The sequence below is a fragment of the Papaver somniferum genome, chromosome 2 (genome assembly GCF_003573695.1).
Source record: "Papaver somniferum cultivar HN1 chromosome 2, ASM357369v1, whole genome shotgun sequence".
In the NCBI taxonomy this organism is placed as follows: domain Eukaryota; kingdom Viridiplantae; phylum Streptophyta; class Magnoliopsida; order Ranunculales; family Papaveraceae; genus Papaver; species Papaver somniferum.
In genome coordinates, this window is record NC_039359.1 from 201267296 (window position 1) to 201289073 (window position 21778).

Sequence of the window (21778 nt, forward strand, 5' to 3'; positions counted from 1 at the left end):
TTATCTTTATAACTGAAATATCACAGGTTGTGCGTTAGGTTTAATCAATTCGAATATCCAACCTTCGGTTGTTGATTTAAATTGATTGACACTTGCATATTGGTCTTTGGTACCATCCAAGTTATCTTTCTTTGATAAAGACTCGCAGATTTCTATTTGCTTGAGTATAGATCAAATCGAGAGATTGAGATATAAACTCTTTGATGTACTTTTATCTAGATTGAGTCTGACTGTCTAGTTGATTCTCTAGAAAGTATATTGGAGTTTGTCCATACAGATTGCTAAGTTAAATATTGGGTGTGGTTGTTAGACCCCCGCTTTTTCAATCGTAACACGACTTATGTCTCAATATAGGAGATAGTAGAAATAGACTTTCCAAGTGATATATGAATTCAAGTCTCCACATACCTTTTATCGAAGAAGTTCCACAAGCTCCCTTTAGTAGTTCTTCGTCTTCAAATGATGAACTCTATGAGATCTAAGCTCAAATATCCTAGTCCGAGATATCTATAAATAGGCTTGAAATCAAGACTTATAATTTTGATCGCTAACATTGACAAACATGCTTGAGATAGCAACGCATGCGAGTTCGACCGAGCATTGCTCTAACACATACTATGGTTCCCGGATATGGATTACATATGTGCAAGAGTGCACAACATGACATATCCAATAATGGTTAAGTGTTCTAAACTCTTATTTCAATCATTGAAACTTTCTTAGAGGATGACAACAACCGTTTTTCACACACTATTAACATCAAAGCAATTTTCAAGTTATTGAAATAATCATTACGAAATATTCCAAGACAACACCAAATGATTGTATCACATAAACCATGTAAGATGTTACTCGACAATTTTCACCTGATATAAGATGAACTTGGTCGAAGCGAAAGCTTGCCAACACATATTTCGAGAAATATGTAAGCGAGTTAAACTCAACTCGAAATCTCAAATGTATATATAGAAAACTATATCGTAATACGATTTATGTCTCAATATAAGAGATAGAGTAGAAATAGACTTTCCAAGTGATAGATAAGTTCAAGTCTCCACATACCTTTTGTCGATGAAGTTCCACAAGCTCCCCTTAGTAGTTCTTTGTCTTCAAATGATGAACGCCGTGAAAACTAAGCTCAACTACAATATCTATATCCTAGTCCGAGACATCTATAAATAGGCTAGAAATCAAGACTTATAATTTTGATCACTAACATTGACAAACATACTTGAGATAGCAACGCATGCGAGTTCGACGGAGCAGTGCTCTAACAGGATTGACCTTTACAAGAAGATCAAGTTCCTAGGTGCTAAATTTTAAGAAGCACTTACTTACTAAGTTGAGAGATATGCTGAGTAAGTTTTTCATGAATATGACACCCATGGATGAGTGATGTTGTTTTCTCTTCAAGTGTCAGTTTCTAGACCGTTAGGGATTCTCCATAGATGTCATGACAATCTATCCAGAACATTTATCCTCTCACAAAGGATGGGACTCTCTTCTGGAGGAGTTGAACAAATGTGGGTTATTTATTAGGACCTTCTGGTTGAAATTAATGTCTGCATTGGTTTATAGGCAGTAAATCAGATTTGCTCGAACTATCCATTAATGATCCAACTCTTCGACTACTTGGCCTTTCAGAGATGGTGGATCTTCTAATATGTTGGGAAGAGAAGTGTCATGTCAACATCAGTCCCCAAGTGTATCTCACTTGGGGTTTATCACTAGAATAAACATGAGATAATTTGACGGAGAAATCAGGCTTCCAGCTGCTAGATCCTGTCATATAGAACAAGGGAGATGTCAAGGTTTCCATATTTGTATTATTGGTTGTTGCTGGCATGCTAGGGATGGAGAATAAAGTTGAATGGACGCTGGACTCGAATCCTGTGTTGGCGTCAAGTGCTTGAGCTGTTAGGAATAGTGGTATGGATGCTTGCTTTGCATTTCATGGATGGTTGAGCGTTGGATTGTTTGTTGATGAGATAAGAGATTTTATTTGGTTTGGTTTCAGGATCTGAACAAGTAGGTAGTTGACGAGTAAATTATGAAAATTTTGAACTAATGGTGGGTTTGGTATCAGATTACAAAATTCGGGATTCAAGCAAATCCCTCGTGTGTTTGGCAACTCAGTTAAAATACATAGAATTTAAAGTTCATGTACCATCTGGAATAACCCTTAAAATCTTAAAATTGTATATATATAAAATTTTAGGATTAAAAAAAGGTGGGTCCATAAATCCCTTGATAAGTTTCCTAGCAAATCTTTGGGGGGAGGGGTCGGACTCCATATGAAAGATTTGCTGGAAAAGTGATTCCCGTAGGAAATGTGATTTTAGCGAATTTGGGCAACTAAACTTACCGAGGAAAACATAATTCCACCAAATCCCCTTGACTCATAAATCTCACCTTTAAAATTTTGTATCCAAACCAACCATAAAGGTTTTTGAGATTTCGAGGAGAGGATTTTATTTTATTTTATAGACGAAGGCTTTCAAAAAGGCTAAAGATCCTCCTCAACAGTCGGCAGAAGCCATATTGGAGGTACAAAACAGAACATGGAAGAAGAGTTACTCTTAGCCCATTGAGCTAGAGTGCGAGCTACAGAGTTACACAACCTTGGTTGAAAGATAAAAATACATGTCGATAATTGAGAAGAGAAAAAATAAATGTCTTTGAAAATTTCGTTTATACGTTGATCACCATCAAAAATACTAGCAGAAAATTGATCAATCATGGACTTTGCATCACTTTTAACGATGACATGAGATAGCTTCTGTTATACAATTTTTTTCACGACTGCCCAAATAGCCCTAGCTTCGGCATCAGCTGCCGAGGTCACATCAAATACTAAAGCAACACAAAAGGAGGCTTTATTCAAATGATCTCTCATCACATACTCTGTACCATTATCCATATAAACATCATCGAAAGTTCCATCAGTATTACACTTTATCCAACTAACTGGAGGAGGCATCCATTTGTCACAATAATTGATACTAACGTTATTGGGAATTTGAAGTTTTGGTTTTCTAGTAAGTAACATTGCCCTGGATCTATTGAGAACAACTGAATGTGACTCTTTCTTATTGTTAAACACCATGATATTTTTACTGCTCCGTATAGACCAAAGAATGACAACAACCAAACATTAACTTTCCTTAGGAAGTCTAGAACAAGGATCCACAAACCAATACAAAGGCCAATCAATAAAAGACATGTTCTGGAAAAAGGAAGTAATAATACTTAAGGGTTGAGGTACCATATATGACTAGCAAAAAGGCAAAGAACTAGAGCATGCAGAATAGACTCATGAGGGTCATAACACCAAGGACACTCCACCGAAGCCATAAGAATTCTAACATTAAAGACAATTCTGGAAGGAAGCTCATTCCTAGCCGCTTTCTAGAGAAATAACTGAATCCTATGAGGGACATGGGTTTTCCAAATGTACTTCCAAATTTACTACGCGCAGAGGGTATAGACCCCTTTAATCTCAAGTAGGAAGATTTTGAAGAAAATATGCTGGTCTTAGAAAGCTCCCAAGCCCTACTAGGTCTGGAATTCGGAGTAGCTATTTCACAAGCTTATGTTTCTACGATCTTGATTTGTATCTACTTGAATGATGTTATATATCTACATCAAGTATCTAATTTCACATATCGGCCAAGCATATTGATCCATCTCTTTCCAAGTCAGTAAACTCCCAATCTTTTGTTGGTCAGGTAAAAGAGCTAAAGGTCGGCGAGACGTCTGGTAGAAAATGAGAGCAGGTAGAAGTGCCAAAGCTTAGAGACAACCATGCCCTGGTCAGACAGAAGAAAAGACTTGGATGATCCCAATAGAGTGGTGTTGTAGACCTCCAGAACCTGATGAGCTATATAATCTAAAATTTATATATAGTTTTATGTTTTTGACCATGAGGGAGCGATTAGATGGAGAATCATATGGTGAGAAAGCTGAAGAGAGTGTTGAGGATGTTGAAGAGGACCGAGGTGAAATGGAAGAGGATGATGAGGACTATGAAGATGCATCTGATGGATATGGTACTGCAACATCAAGTGGCAATGAAGATAGTAACGAGGTTGAGGAGGAAGGCTTTGTAACAAATGAGGAGGATGATTCAGAGTAGTCATCTTAGCATTATTAGAAAGATCGAAAATCTTATGCTCAGGGGTAACCTTGAAGATAATTAACAAGTTTTTTCTTAGTAGATCTTTCTAGTACTCTTTGTTATTGCTGTGGTATTTAGAAATTGTTTTGCTCTTATGTGAAATTTGGACGACATGTAAAGTTTTTTTTGTTAGGTTTGAAGAGATAATAATGGGTAGTTTCTATGGTTTGTTTAAAAGTACTTTTATGTGTCTTTTGCTTTGGTGTAATGTAAGGATGGCGGTGAACAAAATAGGTTTTATCAGGGGTGTGATTTCTTTGAAAATTTCCAAGAGGTTCGAGCAGGAAACTAGGATACTTGTAGGTGTTTATCACAGTTGTAATGAACTGGATTTCTTCTTATGTTCCGTATCTTGCTTGTAAATTGTAATGCTTGTAATCAAAGCGAGATTTTTGGTAATGATTATGCACGAGCTTCTGTAGAACTGATGAAGTAAAGTGATATTATAAATGATTCAGTGAGAGATTGCTTAAAGTCTGTTAGTAATATGACTATAGATTCGATTAATAAACCTTGCTTGCGTCAAGGTGACGGAGCAGAGCTGTCTCTCGCAAAAGCAACTGAGCAGAGGATTTAGGAAAGTGGGCGGACTCACAAAATTCCACTTCTTCGAAAACATTTCATAACCAAAAAAAACATAATAGAGCGATACTGGTTCCACATATGCTAAAATATCCGGGTTTGTGGGTGACTCGCACGACTTCTGCTGTTCGTTTCGCAGTATCTATCGAGGGTCCAAGCAAAACCCTAACCTTTCCCCGTGTGCTACAAGCTGCGATGCAAAACCTTCATCGAATTGTCTCTCGAATCTCTTCGATATCACCATTCACTACCAGATCTTCGATTCCATGGAGAAATTGCTCAACAGTTTCTTCTGGTAATCCCTACGTTGATACTGCAAGCGAGCATGATTCATGGGAAAATTTTGGATCGTCAAGTGACCCAGATTTCGATTCTGTTTTTTCATTTCCTACTGAATTAACTGGTGAACGTTTTAATGAAGAAGATTTATGTCGTCCAAGTGTTTGTGAAATGGTCTCTTTGAAACACTCAAGAAGAATAGAGGATAAACAAGTTCGTGGTGACACTTACTGGGGTTCTATTTTATCAATGAAAAAAACATCTGGGAATCCCTCGAGGACTTCTTCAACATTGTCGTCTTCTTCCTTGAATGAAGGAGGTGAGTTTGGGATGGTTGAAGAGGTGTTCGATGATGCCTTGAAAGATGAAATGTATAAATTGCATAAGGGGAATCCTGAAGTTTATACTATTAAGAAATTGGCGATAGATTATGGAATAATGGGGCAAGGGGTTTCTGCGATATTGTTTTTGAAGGAAATAGAGGAGGAGGAAGAAGAGATGAAGAAGCTTGGACGTTCTTTGGATGATTATGTTGAAATGTTGCTTGATGTTTTTTCGGAGTTTTTTGATCCCCTATCTAATAAGGAATTTAATGTGTCTTCCCTTCCCAATGAATGTGATTTGACAGTAATGCATGAGGGTTGGGATGAGCTACTGGAGATTCTGAAGAAGTGTGCTATGAAATATCAGTCAAGGAGGATGAAATGCTGTGTCAAGAATTAGTTGGGTGATCCAAACTGTTAAAATCTTTGTAGTTGTTGTGTAGGCGTAGCAACCATTTTGTATTTCAAAGGCTGGTCTAGGTATGGTTGTGGATTTGATGTCGCATTATACTCTTTGCAGTTGGTTTAATCCTATATGAATTTTAAAATGATTAGTGGTCGAATTTTGATCTGTGAAAAGATACATCAATGCTGTTTTAATGATTGTCTTTGTGAGTATTCTTTGAAGAACATGTGTCAGTACTCAATTGCAGACGATAAACTAGTATTTCTTAATGCTTTACTGGACCAAATTGATTACTTGGAGTATGTTTTATTCTTTTTCGATTTGATCGATCTCACTATGTTTTGAGTAGTCGGAGCAAGTAAACTCAAGAATCTAACTTCAATTCTAGTTCCAGCTGGTTATCTAGGTCATGCATGGGTGATAAGGCTCACAATGTCAGCAAACTGGATGGCATTATCGAAAGTACAGAGGGAAGCTGGCTCAGCGGAAAAGATCCACCATGAATTGAATGGTTAAGTTAACTCTTGTCAAAAGTGTGTTCGCAAGCATACCCATTTACCTGCTCCCACTTTTTGTTGCTCCGTTAGATGTGATTACAAAGCTACAAAGATTTCCAAAAACTTCTTATGGGATTCCAATGAAACCAAGGAAAACTTCATCTTGCGGCATGGAAAGAGCTCTCTATTGCTCTGGGAAAGGTGGGATTGGAATTAAATCGCTGAGAAGCATAAATAAGGCTGTCATCACAAATGGTGGTAGGTATTCAGGAGAGAGACTCATTTTGGCGGTAATCAATTGCATCAGCATACTATTACAAATCATAACGATCACGAGAAATCTGAAGGTGCAAACTGTTGACGCTTATGTGAGGGTATTTACAACTGCGTCAATCATTTCATTGAGGGCACAACAATATGGGAAAAGAGCATTTATGAGCATTTGAGTGGGGAGGCAAATGGGTTGGGACATTTTTTTTGGCACTTGGTTACCCAAATATCGAAATGTATACACAATATGGTACTAAATGAAAGACCATTAAGCAATGTGTATTCGGTGTATTCATCTCAAATGGTACCATTGAGTTCATGTACGATGGAATGTGTATTCGGTGTATTCGGTTGTTGTCATTCTTTGTTGGCGCTGATCAGCGCCAGCCTGTTAGAAAGCCCAGCATATTGGAGGATTTCTGGTGTACCACCAGCACATTTGAGATGGACAATGGTACTGCACTTCAGTCTCAAAGAAGCATTTCATATGATCCACTTAGTGGAACTGGCAGCTCAAGAAACCCGACTAAATTTGTGAACCAGGGCAAGGTATAATTCTGAAAGTATAAGCTAACACCAAATTTGATTGAAGGTGTACCATTATTTTGATTGCATGTAGTTTCTAGCTTAGCCAAGGGTTTTTATGCTTAGTTTTGTTTTTTTCCGTCTCAATGATGATTGTTTTCTGTGTTGAATATAAAGACCATGTAAATTGGACAGCACTTAGAAACAGGACATTTGATTTTGCTGTTCTTCCCAAATCTCTCTTCAGTTGGAGTTGCATTTGAAGGATTTTAGCTGGAAGTGGTTCTTAAAGTGTAACTGCATTTGATCCGTTGACTAAATGGTCTATGTAGTATGCCTTATTTTGGTGGATGCACACACACATTACTCCTCGCTATTCTTCATGCTGTCTCTTTCTTTGTTTTTTCAAGCGCTATCTTCAGAGTTATTCTCATCTCAACTATTTATGTTTGGTTCTAGTTTGCTTTGATATTTCCTTGTCAAACTTAAATTAGATTGTTCGACTTGGCCATCTCACTCATAATACCTAGGCAATAAATGATTATCTTATTCTTTTTTTATGTTTACAGGCCTTCTTATCTGGAAGCAAGTTAGTGGCAGGAGGTACATTCATAATAACGGATCATTATTTGTCATTTTCATGGAAGCTAAGAATGTACCTCCTGCCACTTTACGGGAACTTATTACAACAGACAGAGTTCTAGTTAAGATAAATATGGTTTTATGCTGAAAACTTTCATGTGGAATAGGAATCTTACAACAATCATTTGCTATTCACCTAGTCCGAGTATATACCTTCAAGTTGTAAACATCTTAGGTGGAAGATTTTTTGTAATATGTCGTCTCATCATGTGGTTCATATATTATGAATCTCACATATAGTGTCTGGAGTATCTGTTACATGGAAACCACGTTCTAGGGTATTCATCTGATGCTCATGGAGTATCTCATAAATGATTGTGGGGTTGGAAAACATAACACTTCACAACCTAGAGTACAGGTCCCTAAAATATCAGCTGGGAATTGTGTGTCGATGTCATCAGCAGGTTTGGATCCCACATTTATTTTGCGAAGTAGAGGCTTCAAGACTAAATAGTTATATGAACTATACTAAGCATGTCACTGTACTTGTATGTTTATCATTTTCATCACCACTGTATTCTTCTAAATGGTTACACTCTTCAGCGAAACTAGATTGTTCAAGTGTCCATGTGAGGAATTGCTTATACATGTGTGGGCCGTACCATTGTCAATCCAAAATTTCTTTTAAGTTGAAATTTTAGGCTCATAATAGTAGACACTCTTTTGTCCCATCCTACAGTCCTCCTTTCGACAATTGAACCTTGTTTGTGCATGTAGTTGTGGATGGGTTAGGCCCTTTCTATCCTTACTCCATTTATGAGTTTGGTCGTGATATTCTTGTTTCATTTTCCATAAGCAGCTCCTAAATACAACAATTTTGGTACCACAGGAATGAGTCTACTGGGTAATTACTTTACCTGGTGTTAACGTGGGTCTAGATGACACCAAGTGCATGATCGGGTGGATTATGACACTCAACTACTCCATTCTTTTCTAGTTTCAGCTTATCGTTAGTCTTTACTCCTTTACCTATCAAAGGGTTCATGGGATCTTTAACTTGGGTCAAAACTGAATCTCCCAACACTGCACTTTATTACCACCTTGTTTGTTCTTTGAGAACAGTGAATGTGGTCTTTGGCCAGCACATTGGTTGGAATGCAACATATGGCGGCTTGCTTGGTACCAATAAGCCCTTTGCCCTGCCAGCCCTTTCTCTGCAAGTCTTTTTTCCTTATCTTCTTTGTTTATTGCAATCTGTCTATATAAAAGTTCTTGCCTGCTTACTGCTTGACTCACTTTTTCAGGACATGGTGTATTTTCTTGTCTGGTACTTGGAGCAGGAAGGTCTGTAGGATTGATTCATTAAGCACTCAAAGTGCCCTAGGAGAACATCTAAACCTTTGGTGCAGCTTCTATTCGACTTTGGATTTAAAAGAAGAAGAAAGGGATCAAATGCAAGACTATCATATGCAAGTTTTAAGTTCTAAAAGTTCACTTCATTCTCTCCTCTACCTGACACTTCTTTCCTTGTACAGTCTAAGGTCTTTCGGAAACTTCCTGATTCAGTCTCAGTATAAAAGAAAAAACTTTGGTCTAGCAAAACTCTGCTGGGGAAATGTGATATTGGTCCATTGTTTTCTTCTTTGCATACCGCAGATGTCTTTTTGTCATAGACAGCTGCAAGTTGTTGCAATCAATTCTCAATGTTTTCTTTTTGGATATCAATTTGTTTCCCAAACCTTTGGAATTCTTGATCTGAAGATTCCTCAGCCAACAACTTGTAGTCCTGTAAGTACTAAATAACTGTCTCCTTTTAATCTTAGATTTGCTTGGCATAGCATTGGTAATGTTAAATAATTGCACGGTGGTAGGAATAACCAATTTCTGCGGGTTATATATTTGTCGATGTGCATCTTCCGGCAAAAATGCATACATCTAAAACTCTAAACACAAGTAACCTGTTATAGGGGCAGCATGGTTTATTACAGAGGCGGCATCCTAATAGGACAAAAAGGGTCACTACATGATCATTCAAGGTGTCTCTTATAAAAAAAATACTGGAAATGACAAATTAACCCTCTTACACTACACTTGATTAATTTTCGAATCGTCGATTAATCGAAGATGATGATTTAATGGAGGTTACGGTTGATGGGAGGAGGAGAAGAGAAGAAGAAAGAAAACAAATTTTCAATTTAGCTTTGATTTAGGTTAAAAAATGGAGAGGGTAATCTAGTTAATTTACATCCCCTATAGGACATCCCCTAACCAACTAGAGGGACATTACCATCACACTGCCGCCCCCTAATAAACCATGCTGCCCCTATAACAGGTTAGTTTAGAGGAGAAGGTCAATCTCAATCAATTGAAAAAATTAACCAACAAAATGAAGAACCAGGACCTGAAAATGATCGGGTATACTTTTAAATTAGTCCCAACTAGCTTTTTGTTGCTCAAAGTTATCTGAAATACGTAAAAAATTCATTTTTTTTACATTTTCAGAGCTAATTACGGTTGGAATTTTGCTCATAACCAACCGTAAATCGAAGTTACGGTTCGTAAAAGATGAACTACCAACCGTAACTGGTTAAATTTGAAGAAAACCCAATCGTAAAACCAGTTACGGTTGGTAACTAAATGCTCGATACCAACCGTAACTGAGTTACGGTTCGTAAACTATAATGGTTACCAACCGTAACATTTGAAAATTCTCAGATATAAGAACATACGGTTGATAATTGAACTATTACCAACCGTAACAACATCAAAATATCCAGTTACGGTTCGTAATAGAGTTAAAATCAATCGTAACTCACATAAACCCAGAAATTTCAATTTTCATCTAAAATCCTATTTTTTGATAGAAGTTAAACTTAAATCGAACAAAATAAACCAAATCGTAACTGGGTTTTCAAAACATACCTCATATAAGTCATTACACTGCACTTGATTAATTTTCGAATCGTCGATTAATCGAAGATGATGAAATTTTGAGTTTTAATGGAGGTTACGGTTGATGGGAGGAGGAGAAGAGAAGAAGAAAGAAAACAAATTTTCAATTTAGCTTTGATTTAGGTTAAAAAATGGAGAGGGTAATCTAGTTAATTTACACCTCCTATAGGACATCCCCTAACCAACTAGAGGGACATTACTATCACACTGCCGCCCCCTAATAAACCATGCCGCCCCTATAACAGGTTACAAACATAAATAGAGAGCTCTCCTTTATATGGTAATTATGTGTCAAAAAATAAATAAAAATTAAAAAATAATAAACGTTACTCCCTCCGTCCCTATAATATAGGCGGAGAAGTGAAAAAATGTAGTTTCTATATATAGGCGGACGTGTATTTTCAATGTGATTTTTTTCTTATATACCCTTATTAAAAGATATGATATTCACAAATTTAGTTAATGTCTTTGGTAATTCCCAAAACCAATTATATTTTTTAAATATTTTAGTGAATAAAAACTTTTAATAAATTAATATTTTCCATATTTCCTAGACAATGTATTGGAATTGATGAGGGTAAATCAGGTACAATTAGGAAAATTTATGAAAACTAAAATTTTTCTTATTCTAAGAGAATTTCACTTTTCCGCCTATATATAAGAGATGGAGGGAGCATATATATATATATATATATATATACTCCCTCCGTCCCACCATTAAGTAATCTAGTTCAAGTTTACACAATTTTTAAGATAAGTAAGGGAAAATGTATTTTTAAGCACTTTTTACAATTATACCCTCATGGATAATAAATAGAGAAATTTTGAAATGATTTATCTCTCAAACTACACCGCGGATGTTCGCAAACTTCGTACCATTAAAAAACATTTTAAAACACGTATGTAACGAATATAAACATGACTATCAAATTATGCATATTTCTTATATTTTTTTATAATCAATTAAAAAGATAATTTTAGAAATATCTCTTTGTTTAGTGATATAAGTCACTTAATGGTGGGACAAAATCTAAAAGTAACTAGGTCACTTATTAGTGGGACGGAGGGAGTATATGGTAATGAAATCTGGGTTCGGAATTTGGAAATGCCATTTGTCCCTTGCCTCTGAAGTTGAAATCCTACGCACTTGCTTAGATATTTGTGGGTGTAACAGGTAAAATTTGGGTAGGAATATCCTGAGTTCTGACAATCATGTTTTAGGCGGGAAACAAAAGCAAAGGCCGCGCAAATTTCAACGTTTCACTCAATTATATCCATTTTTATAATGTTTGAAATTCTATAGAAAGACGAAGCAGAAGAGAGAGAGAGAGAGAGAGTGACGAAGCAGAAAAAAAAAGGAAATTAGGGTTTCAAATCGATGAAGAAGAAAACCCTAAAAAGAAGCAATACTAAAACTACTACTACTACCACTAGTAGTATTAGTAAAAGAGGGAGGAAGAGCAATCAAATGAAGAGTACACCAATTACTGTGAAGCTAGGTAAACTTTCATTCGTACCTTCTAACCATCCCTCTTCTTCTGGACTCCGGATCCCTCAACGCCAAGAAATTGATAACATCAGTCGGTCTTCTTCGTCGAGTCATCCTGTTGATGTCGTAGATCTCGATAATGCTGTTGTTGCTGATGATAAGGATTGCATCCTCAGTCAAGATTTCTTCTGGTAATCACTCTTATCTATCTCCCTTCTCTTAATTATTATTAGAGCTTCATGTTTTAAATCATTTAGAACAAAAAAAGATTCTATTTTTTTTTGTTCTCTTATTTTGGTTTTTGTGTTTATGTTTATGTTTTGGTGAAGTACTCCGGACTATATTACTCCTGATGGGCAACAAATCAGTAACTATTTTTTGGATGGTGACAAGGTAATTATCTACAACATGAAAAATTGATGCTTAGATTACCTCTGTGGAGATTTTGTGTGTAAATTTGTGAATTTCATCTGTTATAGGAGAATATCCCGTGTCCTAGATCGCCCGAAAAGTCCAACACGTATACATTGAGAAGCAAAAGACAACGGCAAGGTAAGCATTACTTCTGAATTATCAATTCTATTGACAAACTGTTACATTGTGCCATTTTGCTGCCAAAATGTTCGAAATGCTTGCCCATTTGGTGCACTCAGTGGCCTTAGATGCCAGGTATTCGTCCCTACGGGTACCCATCCAATGGTGAATAGGGCATCCATGTGGGACGTGTTTTCACCGCATGCACCTGGCTGCTCCTAATTCTTTCACTCAGCCACCACCTCAGTTTAGTTTATGAAGCAGCCAAAAGATGCCTCTAGCGAGAAGAATATATCCACTCGAATAAATAGGAGAGAGAAGAAGTAACTCGACCCATAGAAGAGGAAATGACACTTTGTTTCTAGCCTATGTGCTCCTCCGAGCTGGTCCTATCCTCACTTAGCTTCGGTTCGGAATCCTGGATTCCTCTGTGACGTAAGCAATTTGGTGTGTGGATGCATGATCTGTTATCAAGTAAAACATAATCACCTTTAGCTTTGCAAAGCCGCGCTGCTCCTAATTTGTTTCACTCAGATATATAATTCATGTTGAACAACAGAAGTTGAAAACACATTCCCATTACCATGATACTTATCTACCTTAATCAATAATGATATAATTGGAGCCTGTGAACTCACATTTTACTGTCTGTTATCTCGTAAAACGTGAGAACCTTCAGCTTTGCAGTGTGTTGTTGAAAAGGTTAATCTTACAAAAGCATATTGGGAAGTATTAATCCAGTAGCATCTTATATAACATGTTTGGCAGGTTGTATTAGAGTAACTGCTGGCAATTAAAATAATATTGTTTATAGATATAGTTTTTGTGGCATTGTCTCTTCTTCTTTTTTTGATGCATGCTACCTGGAGCTGTTGTTGGAAAGTATATGTTTAAGATGATTCTGCTGTGGATTGCTTTTCATTTAATTTGTTTGATACGTTTACTGTTACTATGATGCAACAATCAATATCTGATGTTTTATTCTCTTAGATGGATTCTCGATCGGTTCTCTCAGTCCCATTTTCCCCTGCCAACAAGAAGTAATGAAGTTTGCATTGGATACATCTGGATCAGATAGTTTAGCAGAAAAACCATCTGTAATTGGATTGCAGGACGATTGCAATAATGTTTCACGATCTGCGATAGAACATTTATCAGAATCTTTAGGTGTGGATGAACCTAGAAAAGAAGAACCATTTGTTATTGGAACTGAAAAGAAGAAAAGCTATGTTTCACAAACAGCGGTAGCTCTCCGTTGTCGGGTTATGCCTCCTCCTTGCTTAAGGAACCCATATATAAAGGATACAGCAGAAATGGATCTTGATCCATTTGGCAACCGAAGATCAAAGTCTGCAGGTAGTCTACTCAGTGTTTAACTTAGCCAAGTATGAAAGATAGATTGATATATCTAACTCTTCTAACGTCACATGAACTTCTAAAGACTCCCAGTACAGTTTACCTGTTAGGGCTCCAATGAATAAAACTTGTCTTTTCCTATCTATTGGACATGCAAAACATTAACAAATATCATGTCTCTATATATTGCTCAAAAGGTTTGTGCAGTTGTCCATAAAAAGGCTCATAACAGAAAAGTTAGGGTTACACAAAGCTTAAAGAGATTCATTTTGGTTCTTAAATGCTCGAGAGTTGAATCTCGATATCTACTAGCTACGGGCTAAAGTGGCTTTTACGATTTTGTTGCACACTGCAGGTGTTTGCTTCACAGTTGCCAATGGAGACGGCATTTCTCGCTACATCACAGATTTCCATGAAATTGGGGTACTGCCTGAATTTAATCTATTTTTTCTTGTGTGTTTTCAGATGATTAGTTTCCATCTTGTAAAGTTGCTGTAATTTGTGGCTAACGCTTTCTTTCAGCAAATTGGCCATGGGAACTTCAGCCGCGTCTTCAAAGTCTTGAAGAGGATTGATGGTTGTATGTATGCTGTGAAACATAGCATAAGGCAGTTGCATCAGGACACGGAGAGGTACCTTCCTTTCTTCTCAGTTCTTGATTCATTGCTATAAAAAGTTGCTGATATTCCTAGGGGTGCAGGAGACAAGCGTTGATGGAGGTCCAAGCTCTAGCTGCGTTGGGTATGTGAATATTAGTTTCACATTGAACTTTTTATCTCATTTTCTACATTCTGGAAATTAAAATTTCTTTTATAGGGTATCACAAAAATGTTGTGGGGTACTACACGTCTTGGTTTGAAAATGAGCAACTCTTCATTCAAATGGAGCTATGCGATGGCAGTCTATCAATCAAGAGATCCTCTCAGTCATTTACAGAAGATGAAGCATTGGGTGTTATGCATCAGGTCATTAAAATCTTATCCTTTGTTGTTCAGTATGCTCACATTCCTGTAAGACTGTCAGAAGTTTCATTAGTGTTAGTGCAGTATATCTATAAGATTGCATGCATACTTGTTTAGCTGGTCCAACAAATGATTTTGAGTAACTGATGAGTGATGACAGAGAATTGTCTTAATTGTTAGTATTGGACCTATCTTGAGCAACAAAATTGAAGTTTCTCACATAAATAAATACCAGATAAGGTGGACACTATATAAACCGATGACGACGGGAAGGCTTTTGACGCAGAAAATAGAAGTGTAACCCTTAAACCAGGAATTAACAATGGTGATAACATGAAAATCTAACTGAATTCGTGGAAGATTTATAGGTTTGCAGCAACTTGGTTCTAATAGTCATCATAATATGCAGCAACTTGGTTCTAATAGTCATCATAGTGTATTTAGTAAATATGACACGGCTGCTGAATTTCATTTGTCTTTCAACATACGTTCAGATTGCCTTGGCGTTGATGTTCATACATGAGCGAGGGATTGCCCACTTAGATGTGAAACCTGATAATATTTATGTTAAGAATGGTGTTTATAAGCTTGGCGATTTTGGTTGTGCGACTCTCCTGGATAAAAGCTTACCCATAGAAGAAGGAGATGCTCGCTACATGCCTCGGGAAATTCTCAATGACAATTATGATTATCTCGACAAAGTAGATATCTTCTCTCTTGGAGCCGCTATTCTTGAGCTGGTCAAAGGATCACCTTTGCCTGATTCTGGGCCACAGCTGATGAACCTTAGAGAAGGAAAAATCCCTCTCCTTCCTGGACATTCTATTCAGTTTCAGAACTTGGTCAAGGTAATATCTTCTTCAGTCACATCCTTTCTTATGCTTATCCTGTTTCGTTTTCCATTGAGTACATATATTATCTTGATTTACTTGGCTGAAGTTAGAACTATTTTTCATGTCATTTAGGTGATGGTGGATCCTGAACCTGTTCGACGACCTTCTGCCAGGGACTTGGTTAAAAACCCAATCTTTGACAGAGTCTGTAAATCTTCAAGAACCACGTAATTCTGCCATCATCTGTAATTCCACAAGGGGCCGAAGCTACTGCAGTACTGGTAGCTGTGTACCCACACAGAACACCAAGTCCTGATTTTGGAGTGCACAATTTTTACCCAAGCTGCACCAGTAGCCAGAGATACTGAACAAATTGGTGGCCAGTATTGTCATTTACATCTTTTTCTTTCATTTTGCAACTACGAGTTGTCTATAGGTATAACATTCACCATTTCCCCACCCAGATATGGTGCATCTGTTCCGAAGCTATTTAGTAAGGGGAAAGAACATGACAAGCAGACTTGTATAGTACTGTAATGTTTGCTATGTTAAGCCCTTCAGTAACAGTTTTCTTGTAACATTTTAATGCGAATCATTTGTCGGCATTTTGGTGTTTCCTTCTGTTTCGATTAAGAATGTGTCTTAGAAGGGACGAAACAAGCTAGCTTGTCCCCAAGCTTTAACCGTGTGAGCTCAGGCAGCGGGTTGTCTGACAAGTCATGTGCCACCAAGACTGATCCAACCGGAGCCTGATACTCAGAAGTGTAATGCAAGACCTGAGCTCAGCCTCCAGTGATGAGAATTGTATATATATATATATATATGGATGACTCCACAGCATCATCAAATGTCACTTTGGCCGAGTGGTCAAGGCGTGTGCCTGCTGAGTACATTATATGGATGACTCCACAGCTTAAAAAATTTCTATTTGATTATGCAGAATAGATCCAAACCCTAGTGACATTAAGCTCTAGATTCAAGATCTAGATCATATCAGATTCCCTTTGAAACAAGCATAAGGTGAAGGAATCTTGAGCAACCTAGATTCAAGATCTAGATCATATCAGATTCCCTTTGAAACAAGCATAAGGTGAAGGAATCTTGAGCAACCAAGGTCTCCAATGAATGAAGAGAAAAAAATAGGTTCAGAACTTTATATATATTGATAAACAAAAACATTGTATTGAGATCCTCAAAAGTCTTCAAGTTTGTAGAGGTTTGATGTCCCTTTCATGAATTTAGTGCCAGCCACTTGGTACATTTTGTTTAAACTAATCCAGCCATTAATTAAACCAAAATAAAACTTTAGTTAAAGTCCCAATTGGTGATTGAGAAGTTTAGGGCTTGTTCTACACTTCTGCTAATAGACGAGAAAACAGTAACAAACAAATATTATTACCTCACATGATTCATGTTACTTTTTTTGACTCTAGGAATAGTAGTTGCTATTTGGGCTGCACATACTCCGGTACGGACCGGTTTTCTTATGGAACCGGTGTTTGTACTTGGTGTTGACCGGTACCTCTTTTTGAGTACCGGTACCGCCGGTACCGGTCCGGTACAAGACCGGTACCGGTTTTTTTACCCGGAAAACGTTACAAATTAATACTAAGTTATACAACATTTCCATATGATCAATGTATCCAAAATAAGTTCAGGTTGCATACATACTTAAGTTCAACATTTCCGTAACTTCAAAACAACAATCCAAAATAAGTTCAGTTTGCTAAAAAGTAAAAAACAACATTTCCACAACCATAAGTCTGTCTACGGCAAGTCGACAAGAAATGAAATGTGATCATTGCAAACGAAAATGGATGGTTGCAAAGCCTGCACTTGCAATTTGCAATCCTAGCCTGCATTCATTTCCATAAATTACATAGTAGTAATGAGAATTTGATATAGAAATGAATCCAAATTATGTTTCAACAAGGACAGCAAGAAAGATAAAGAAAGTTACCAACCTTCCATTTCTTAGCAAGGAGCCAAGAAATAAACTTCAAGCTTTTAGGAAATTCTCAATTATGACTGCAACAGGCAAAAAAAAATAAACAAGAAGAAATAATTAAACTTCGGTCAATACAATAAAAGTAATTACTATTAAAGAAAACAAAAAAGAAGAAAAACCTAAATAAGTACCTGCCGCATCTTCACCAACATCATCAGGTACATAATCACATAGAAGATCAAGAGCAATGAGTTTTTGTAAATAGCTTTTTGTACAGAGCAATGCCTCAACTGTCTTTGTAGACATAGAAGCTCTCCATGGAGTAAGCACGCGCTTCCCGGTGCTAAAAGCTGATTCAGAGGATACTGAAGACACAGGCAAGGCTAATATATCTCTTGCAATGTAGGACAGTACCTTATACCTGTTTGCATTAGCCTGCCACCAAGCCAATATGTCAAATTCATCATCTTGATCTACTTCACGCATTTTTCCATCCATCATCACATCCGTGCACCTATCTCCGTGTCACTACTTACTACAAGGAGATACTTACTATCCATGACTAAGTCGAAACTCTGTGTTCTATTCTAACATACTAAGAAGTGTAAGATTAAAAAAATGAATATGATCACACTCTGATTAAACCAAAAAAAAAGTATACAATGTATATTTATTGTTAGTGAGAAAATAAAAACTACCCAAAGGATCTGATATTTTAATTGCCACAAATATGAAAATAGTTAATAACATAGAGAAACTAAAGTCAATGATGTTTTGCTGAGACATAAAGGGAGACCAGAGACCCGTGTTGAAAAATGAGAAAAATGAGAAGCAAGTTAGAAAATTTACAAGTAGCATGATTCATATCACTACCAATACATAACACAGTAAGAGTGTAAGACTAGTTCCCAAGTACCAACTAACATTAACATTCTTATAATAGAACTATCCCGGAGTAAAATCTAACACAATTTCTAAAACTTCAGAAATTACACTATACGCTCCTTCTCAGCATCAGTGTACTAATCTAGTTCTTAACATAATCAGTTAATCACTTGTTTCCTTCATTCTCCAATGTCAAACTCTTAACACACCACTCTCAAATCCACCCAAGATTCTTTACCCTTTTATAAAATTTTCTTGATATTTCAAATTTTATAAACCCAGAATACATGTATTAACCTAACACAATTGAGCAATTTTTATCAAATAAATGACATCCCATAAGAATTCAAGCATAAAAGAGCAATTTTTATCAAATAACAACTACAATTGCAACTCACTGTATTTATAGCCATAAAAGAGCAATCTTTATCTTCCATGTAATTCTAACCCAACACAGCAGTGTCAATTTATGGCACTGAACATTTATCTTTGATTGAAATAAGATCAAATCACAGAGGAAGAATAGAAAGAACGATTTACCTTCACTTCTTCACGCCACTGAACATATAGATCAAATCACAATTCTGTAAACAAGTAAAAACCCTAAATCAATCTAAAATCAAACCCTAAATCAATATACAATCAAACAATTCGAACCCTAAGGAGAAGAATACTGACCTGATAGAGATGGTGATACACTGATAGTGATTTTCAATCTAAATGATTCAAACCCTAAGAGAAGATCAGAAAAATCCAGCCTACAGCCTGCCGCCTTCGCTGAGAAGAAGAAACGAAGAAGAAGAAATGAAGAATGCTTCTTCTGTTTTTTTTTCTCGACATCCTATGTCTTGGACGGCTAGGATTAAAACCCTATATAGATCTTGACGGCTAATAATAACCGGTACAGATGGTCCGGTTCAAGTCCGGTTCTCCCCAAGAACCGGTGTCTGTACCGGTCTAATCCGGTTCTCAAATTTTAGAACCGGTGTCTGTCCCGGTCAAGCCGGTTCCGATTCGGTACCGGTCCGGTATCACCGGTTCTACTCCGGTCCAGGTCGTTTAGACCGGTTCTTGTGCAGCCCTAGTTGCTATTATGAAGGTTGAAACCGAGAAGGATTCCGATCATATTGAAGGATGGTTTCTTGAATTTTTTTTTAATCAATATTTTTTATATATTTATTTTGTAATTTCTTTTATGGAAATCAGATAGAAAAAAGAATAATAAATTATACACTCCTAAAAATTTGAGTGCCTGATAGTCAAATAAACATCCAATGAAAAATGAAAAATGGCGCTCTGGATTTTAAGGGTTGTAAGTTCTAGGTATAGGTTCATATTTTATTGGCATCTGAATAATTTTTTACACGTGGTTGCTACGACAACTTGATCTAGATTATCAATGAAAAGAAGAAAAGAACCATTACAACAACGACTAACTCTTTTGATTTTTCTTTCTCTTTTCCTTTTAGACAACTAATTATAGTCCATATTTTTACCGTGGACCACATAACATCATCCCTAAATAAATAGGTGTCTCATTCTCTTAGTATTATTGAATAAAAAAACAATTGTTAATCCTGTCATAATAAGTTAGGTTAATTTGTTTCGTCACAGCGATACGAATCTATTCCAAGTTGCGATAGTGAGTTCAAATCGATTCTAAAATGGGGAATTTTTTGACACATTATTCTTAAAATGATGAAACAAATAAATTGATGTATATTTTATCAAACAATGTTATGATCCTACAGATAAAAATAATACCTCAAAGTACAAAGGTAGTGCAGGGGAATAACACTCTTTTAGCCAATCTAATGGTCCCCAATATAGTGACAAGTCTAATTAGAAGACATAGTCACCTAGAGAACACAAAGAATTTGAGTTTCTCTAGCATCTCCTCTCATTTAGAGACCAAAATCCGGAAAACAAAAAACATAGCCAAGGTTTTCTGCATCCTCTTGTGTGACATCCTCCCTGTGTATTTGAGTGGGAAACATTAAAAATAAAAATCGACAAAACATAAGTAATGGACAGCCACCAGTAGTAGAACAAGAAATTACTATGACCCTCATTGACCAGTGGTCAACCAACAATGTAAGTATTCCATCATTGATCCCAAATAAATCAAAATTCAAACCGTCACTAAACACTACTTAAAACAGCCCTTCACAACTCTCCAAATGGTGGCCTCAAAAGTGCCCCTGCCACTTAAACAGGGGGACCTGCCCTTATATAAGATGGCGGTTTTTTAAGCGGTGTGTTACGAATCGTCCATTAATTAAATCTTTTTCTGTTTTCGGCGCAACTAAATTAATACTCCCTCCGTCCCACCATTAAATGACCTATTTATTTTTAGATTTTGTCCCACCATTAAGTGACCTACATCACTAAACAAGAGATATTTCTAAAATTATCCTTTTAATTGATTATAAGAAATATAAGAAATATGCATAATTTGATAGGCATGTTTATATTCGTTACATAAGTGTTTTAAAATGCTTTTCAATGGTATGAAGTTTGCGAACATCCGTGGTGTAATTTGAGAGATAAATCATTTCAAAATTTCACTAGTTATTATCTATAACGGTATAATTGTAAAAAATGCTTAAATATACTCTTTTTCCTTGCTTGCCTTAAAAATTGTGCAAACTTAAACTAGGTCACTTAATAGTGGGACGGAGGGAGTAATTTCTACGCGAATCCCTAAAATAACATCTAATAGTATTATTAAGAGTGGTAACTATATGATACATAATGGAATAAAACATGATCCCGTTACCCAAAATATATGATCATATATGTGACTTTAGTAGGCACCTTGACTCAATTTGCCACATCGATACAAGGTATAACCTATGACCTAAAATATATGGTCACCTGACCCTATATGTAAAGGTGAGTATAGACCAACATGGATCGATTTTCACTTTATCCTCATCCAATCCAATTCATCACGGATTTCAAATTTGACATTCACATCTAATCCAGCATCAAATGAATGCACAGATGGACAGATTGGATGCTAATAATCCAATGAATTTGTTTTATAATTAAAATTTATAACAGAGAAATAAACCAATCAAAATGACTTCTAATAAGACCTACACATCATATAATAGGAAAAAGGTGGCTAATAGTAACCAAATCTGGAAACAGTTCGAGTACTGTTAGAGCACTG

At 36.5% G+C, this 21778-nt stretch overlaps 2 protein-coding genes across 2 annotated transcripts; both read left to right on the plus strand.

Annotated features, from left to right (window-relative positions):
- Positions 1–4840: 4840 nt before the first annotated feature.
- LOC113352584 lies at positions 4841–5761 on the plus strand. The gene has a single exon (XM_026596391.1). The coding sequence runs from the start codon at positions 4841–4843 to the stop codon at positions 5759–5761; it is 921 nt and encodes a 306-aa protein (XP_026452176.1).
- A 6171-nt stretch (positions 5762–11932) lies between these two features.
- LOC113350223 (wee1-like protein kinase) lies at positions 11933–16542 on the plus strand. The gene is made up of 10 exons (XM_026594335.1): positions 11933–12273; positions 12412–12475; positions 12562–12634; positions 13607–13972; positions 14328–14395; positions 14495–14604; positions 14673–14713; positions 14789–14937; positions 15429–15782; positions 15900–16542. Exons 1-10 carry the CDS (start codon positions 11972–11974, stop codon positions 15996–15998), a joined length of 1626 nt encoding a protein of 541 aa, XP_026450120.1. The 5' UTR covers positions 11933–11971; the 3' UTR covers positions 15999–16542.
- Positions 16543–21778: the final 5236 nt, after the last annotated feature.

What these genes read in the sequence shown, in the direction of transcription:
- LOC113350223 (XM_026594335.1), top strand. Translation starts at nt 11,972, where the DNA reads ATGAAGAAGAAAACCCTAAAAAGAAGCAATACTAAAACTACTACTACT. An exon ending in CTCAGTCAAGATTTCTTCTG is followed by an intron (nt 12,274 to 12,411) that starts GTAATCACTCTT and finishes GTTTTGGTGAAG; the next exon opens with TACTCCGGACTATATTACTC. An exon ending in AAGCAAAAGACAACGGCAAG is followed by an intron (nt 12,635 to 13,606) that starts GTAAGCATTACT and finishes TTATTCTCTTAG; the next exon opens with ATGGATTCTCGATCGGTTCT.
- LOC113352584 (XM_026596391.1), top strand. Translation starts at nt 4,841, where the DNA reads ATGCTAAAATATCCGGGTTTGTGGGTGACTCGCACGACTTCTGCTGTT.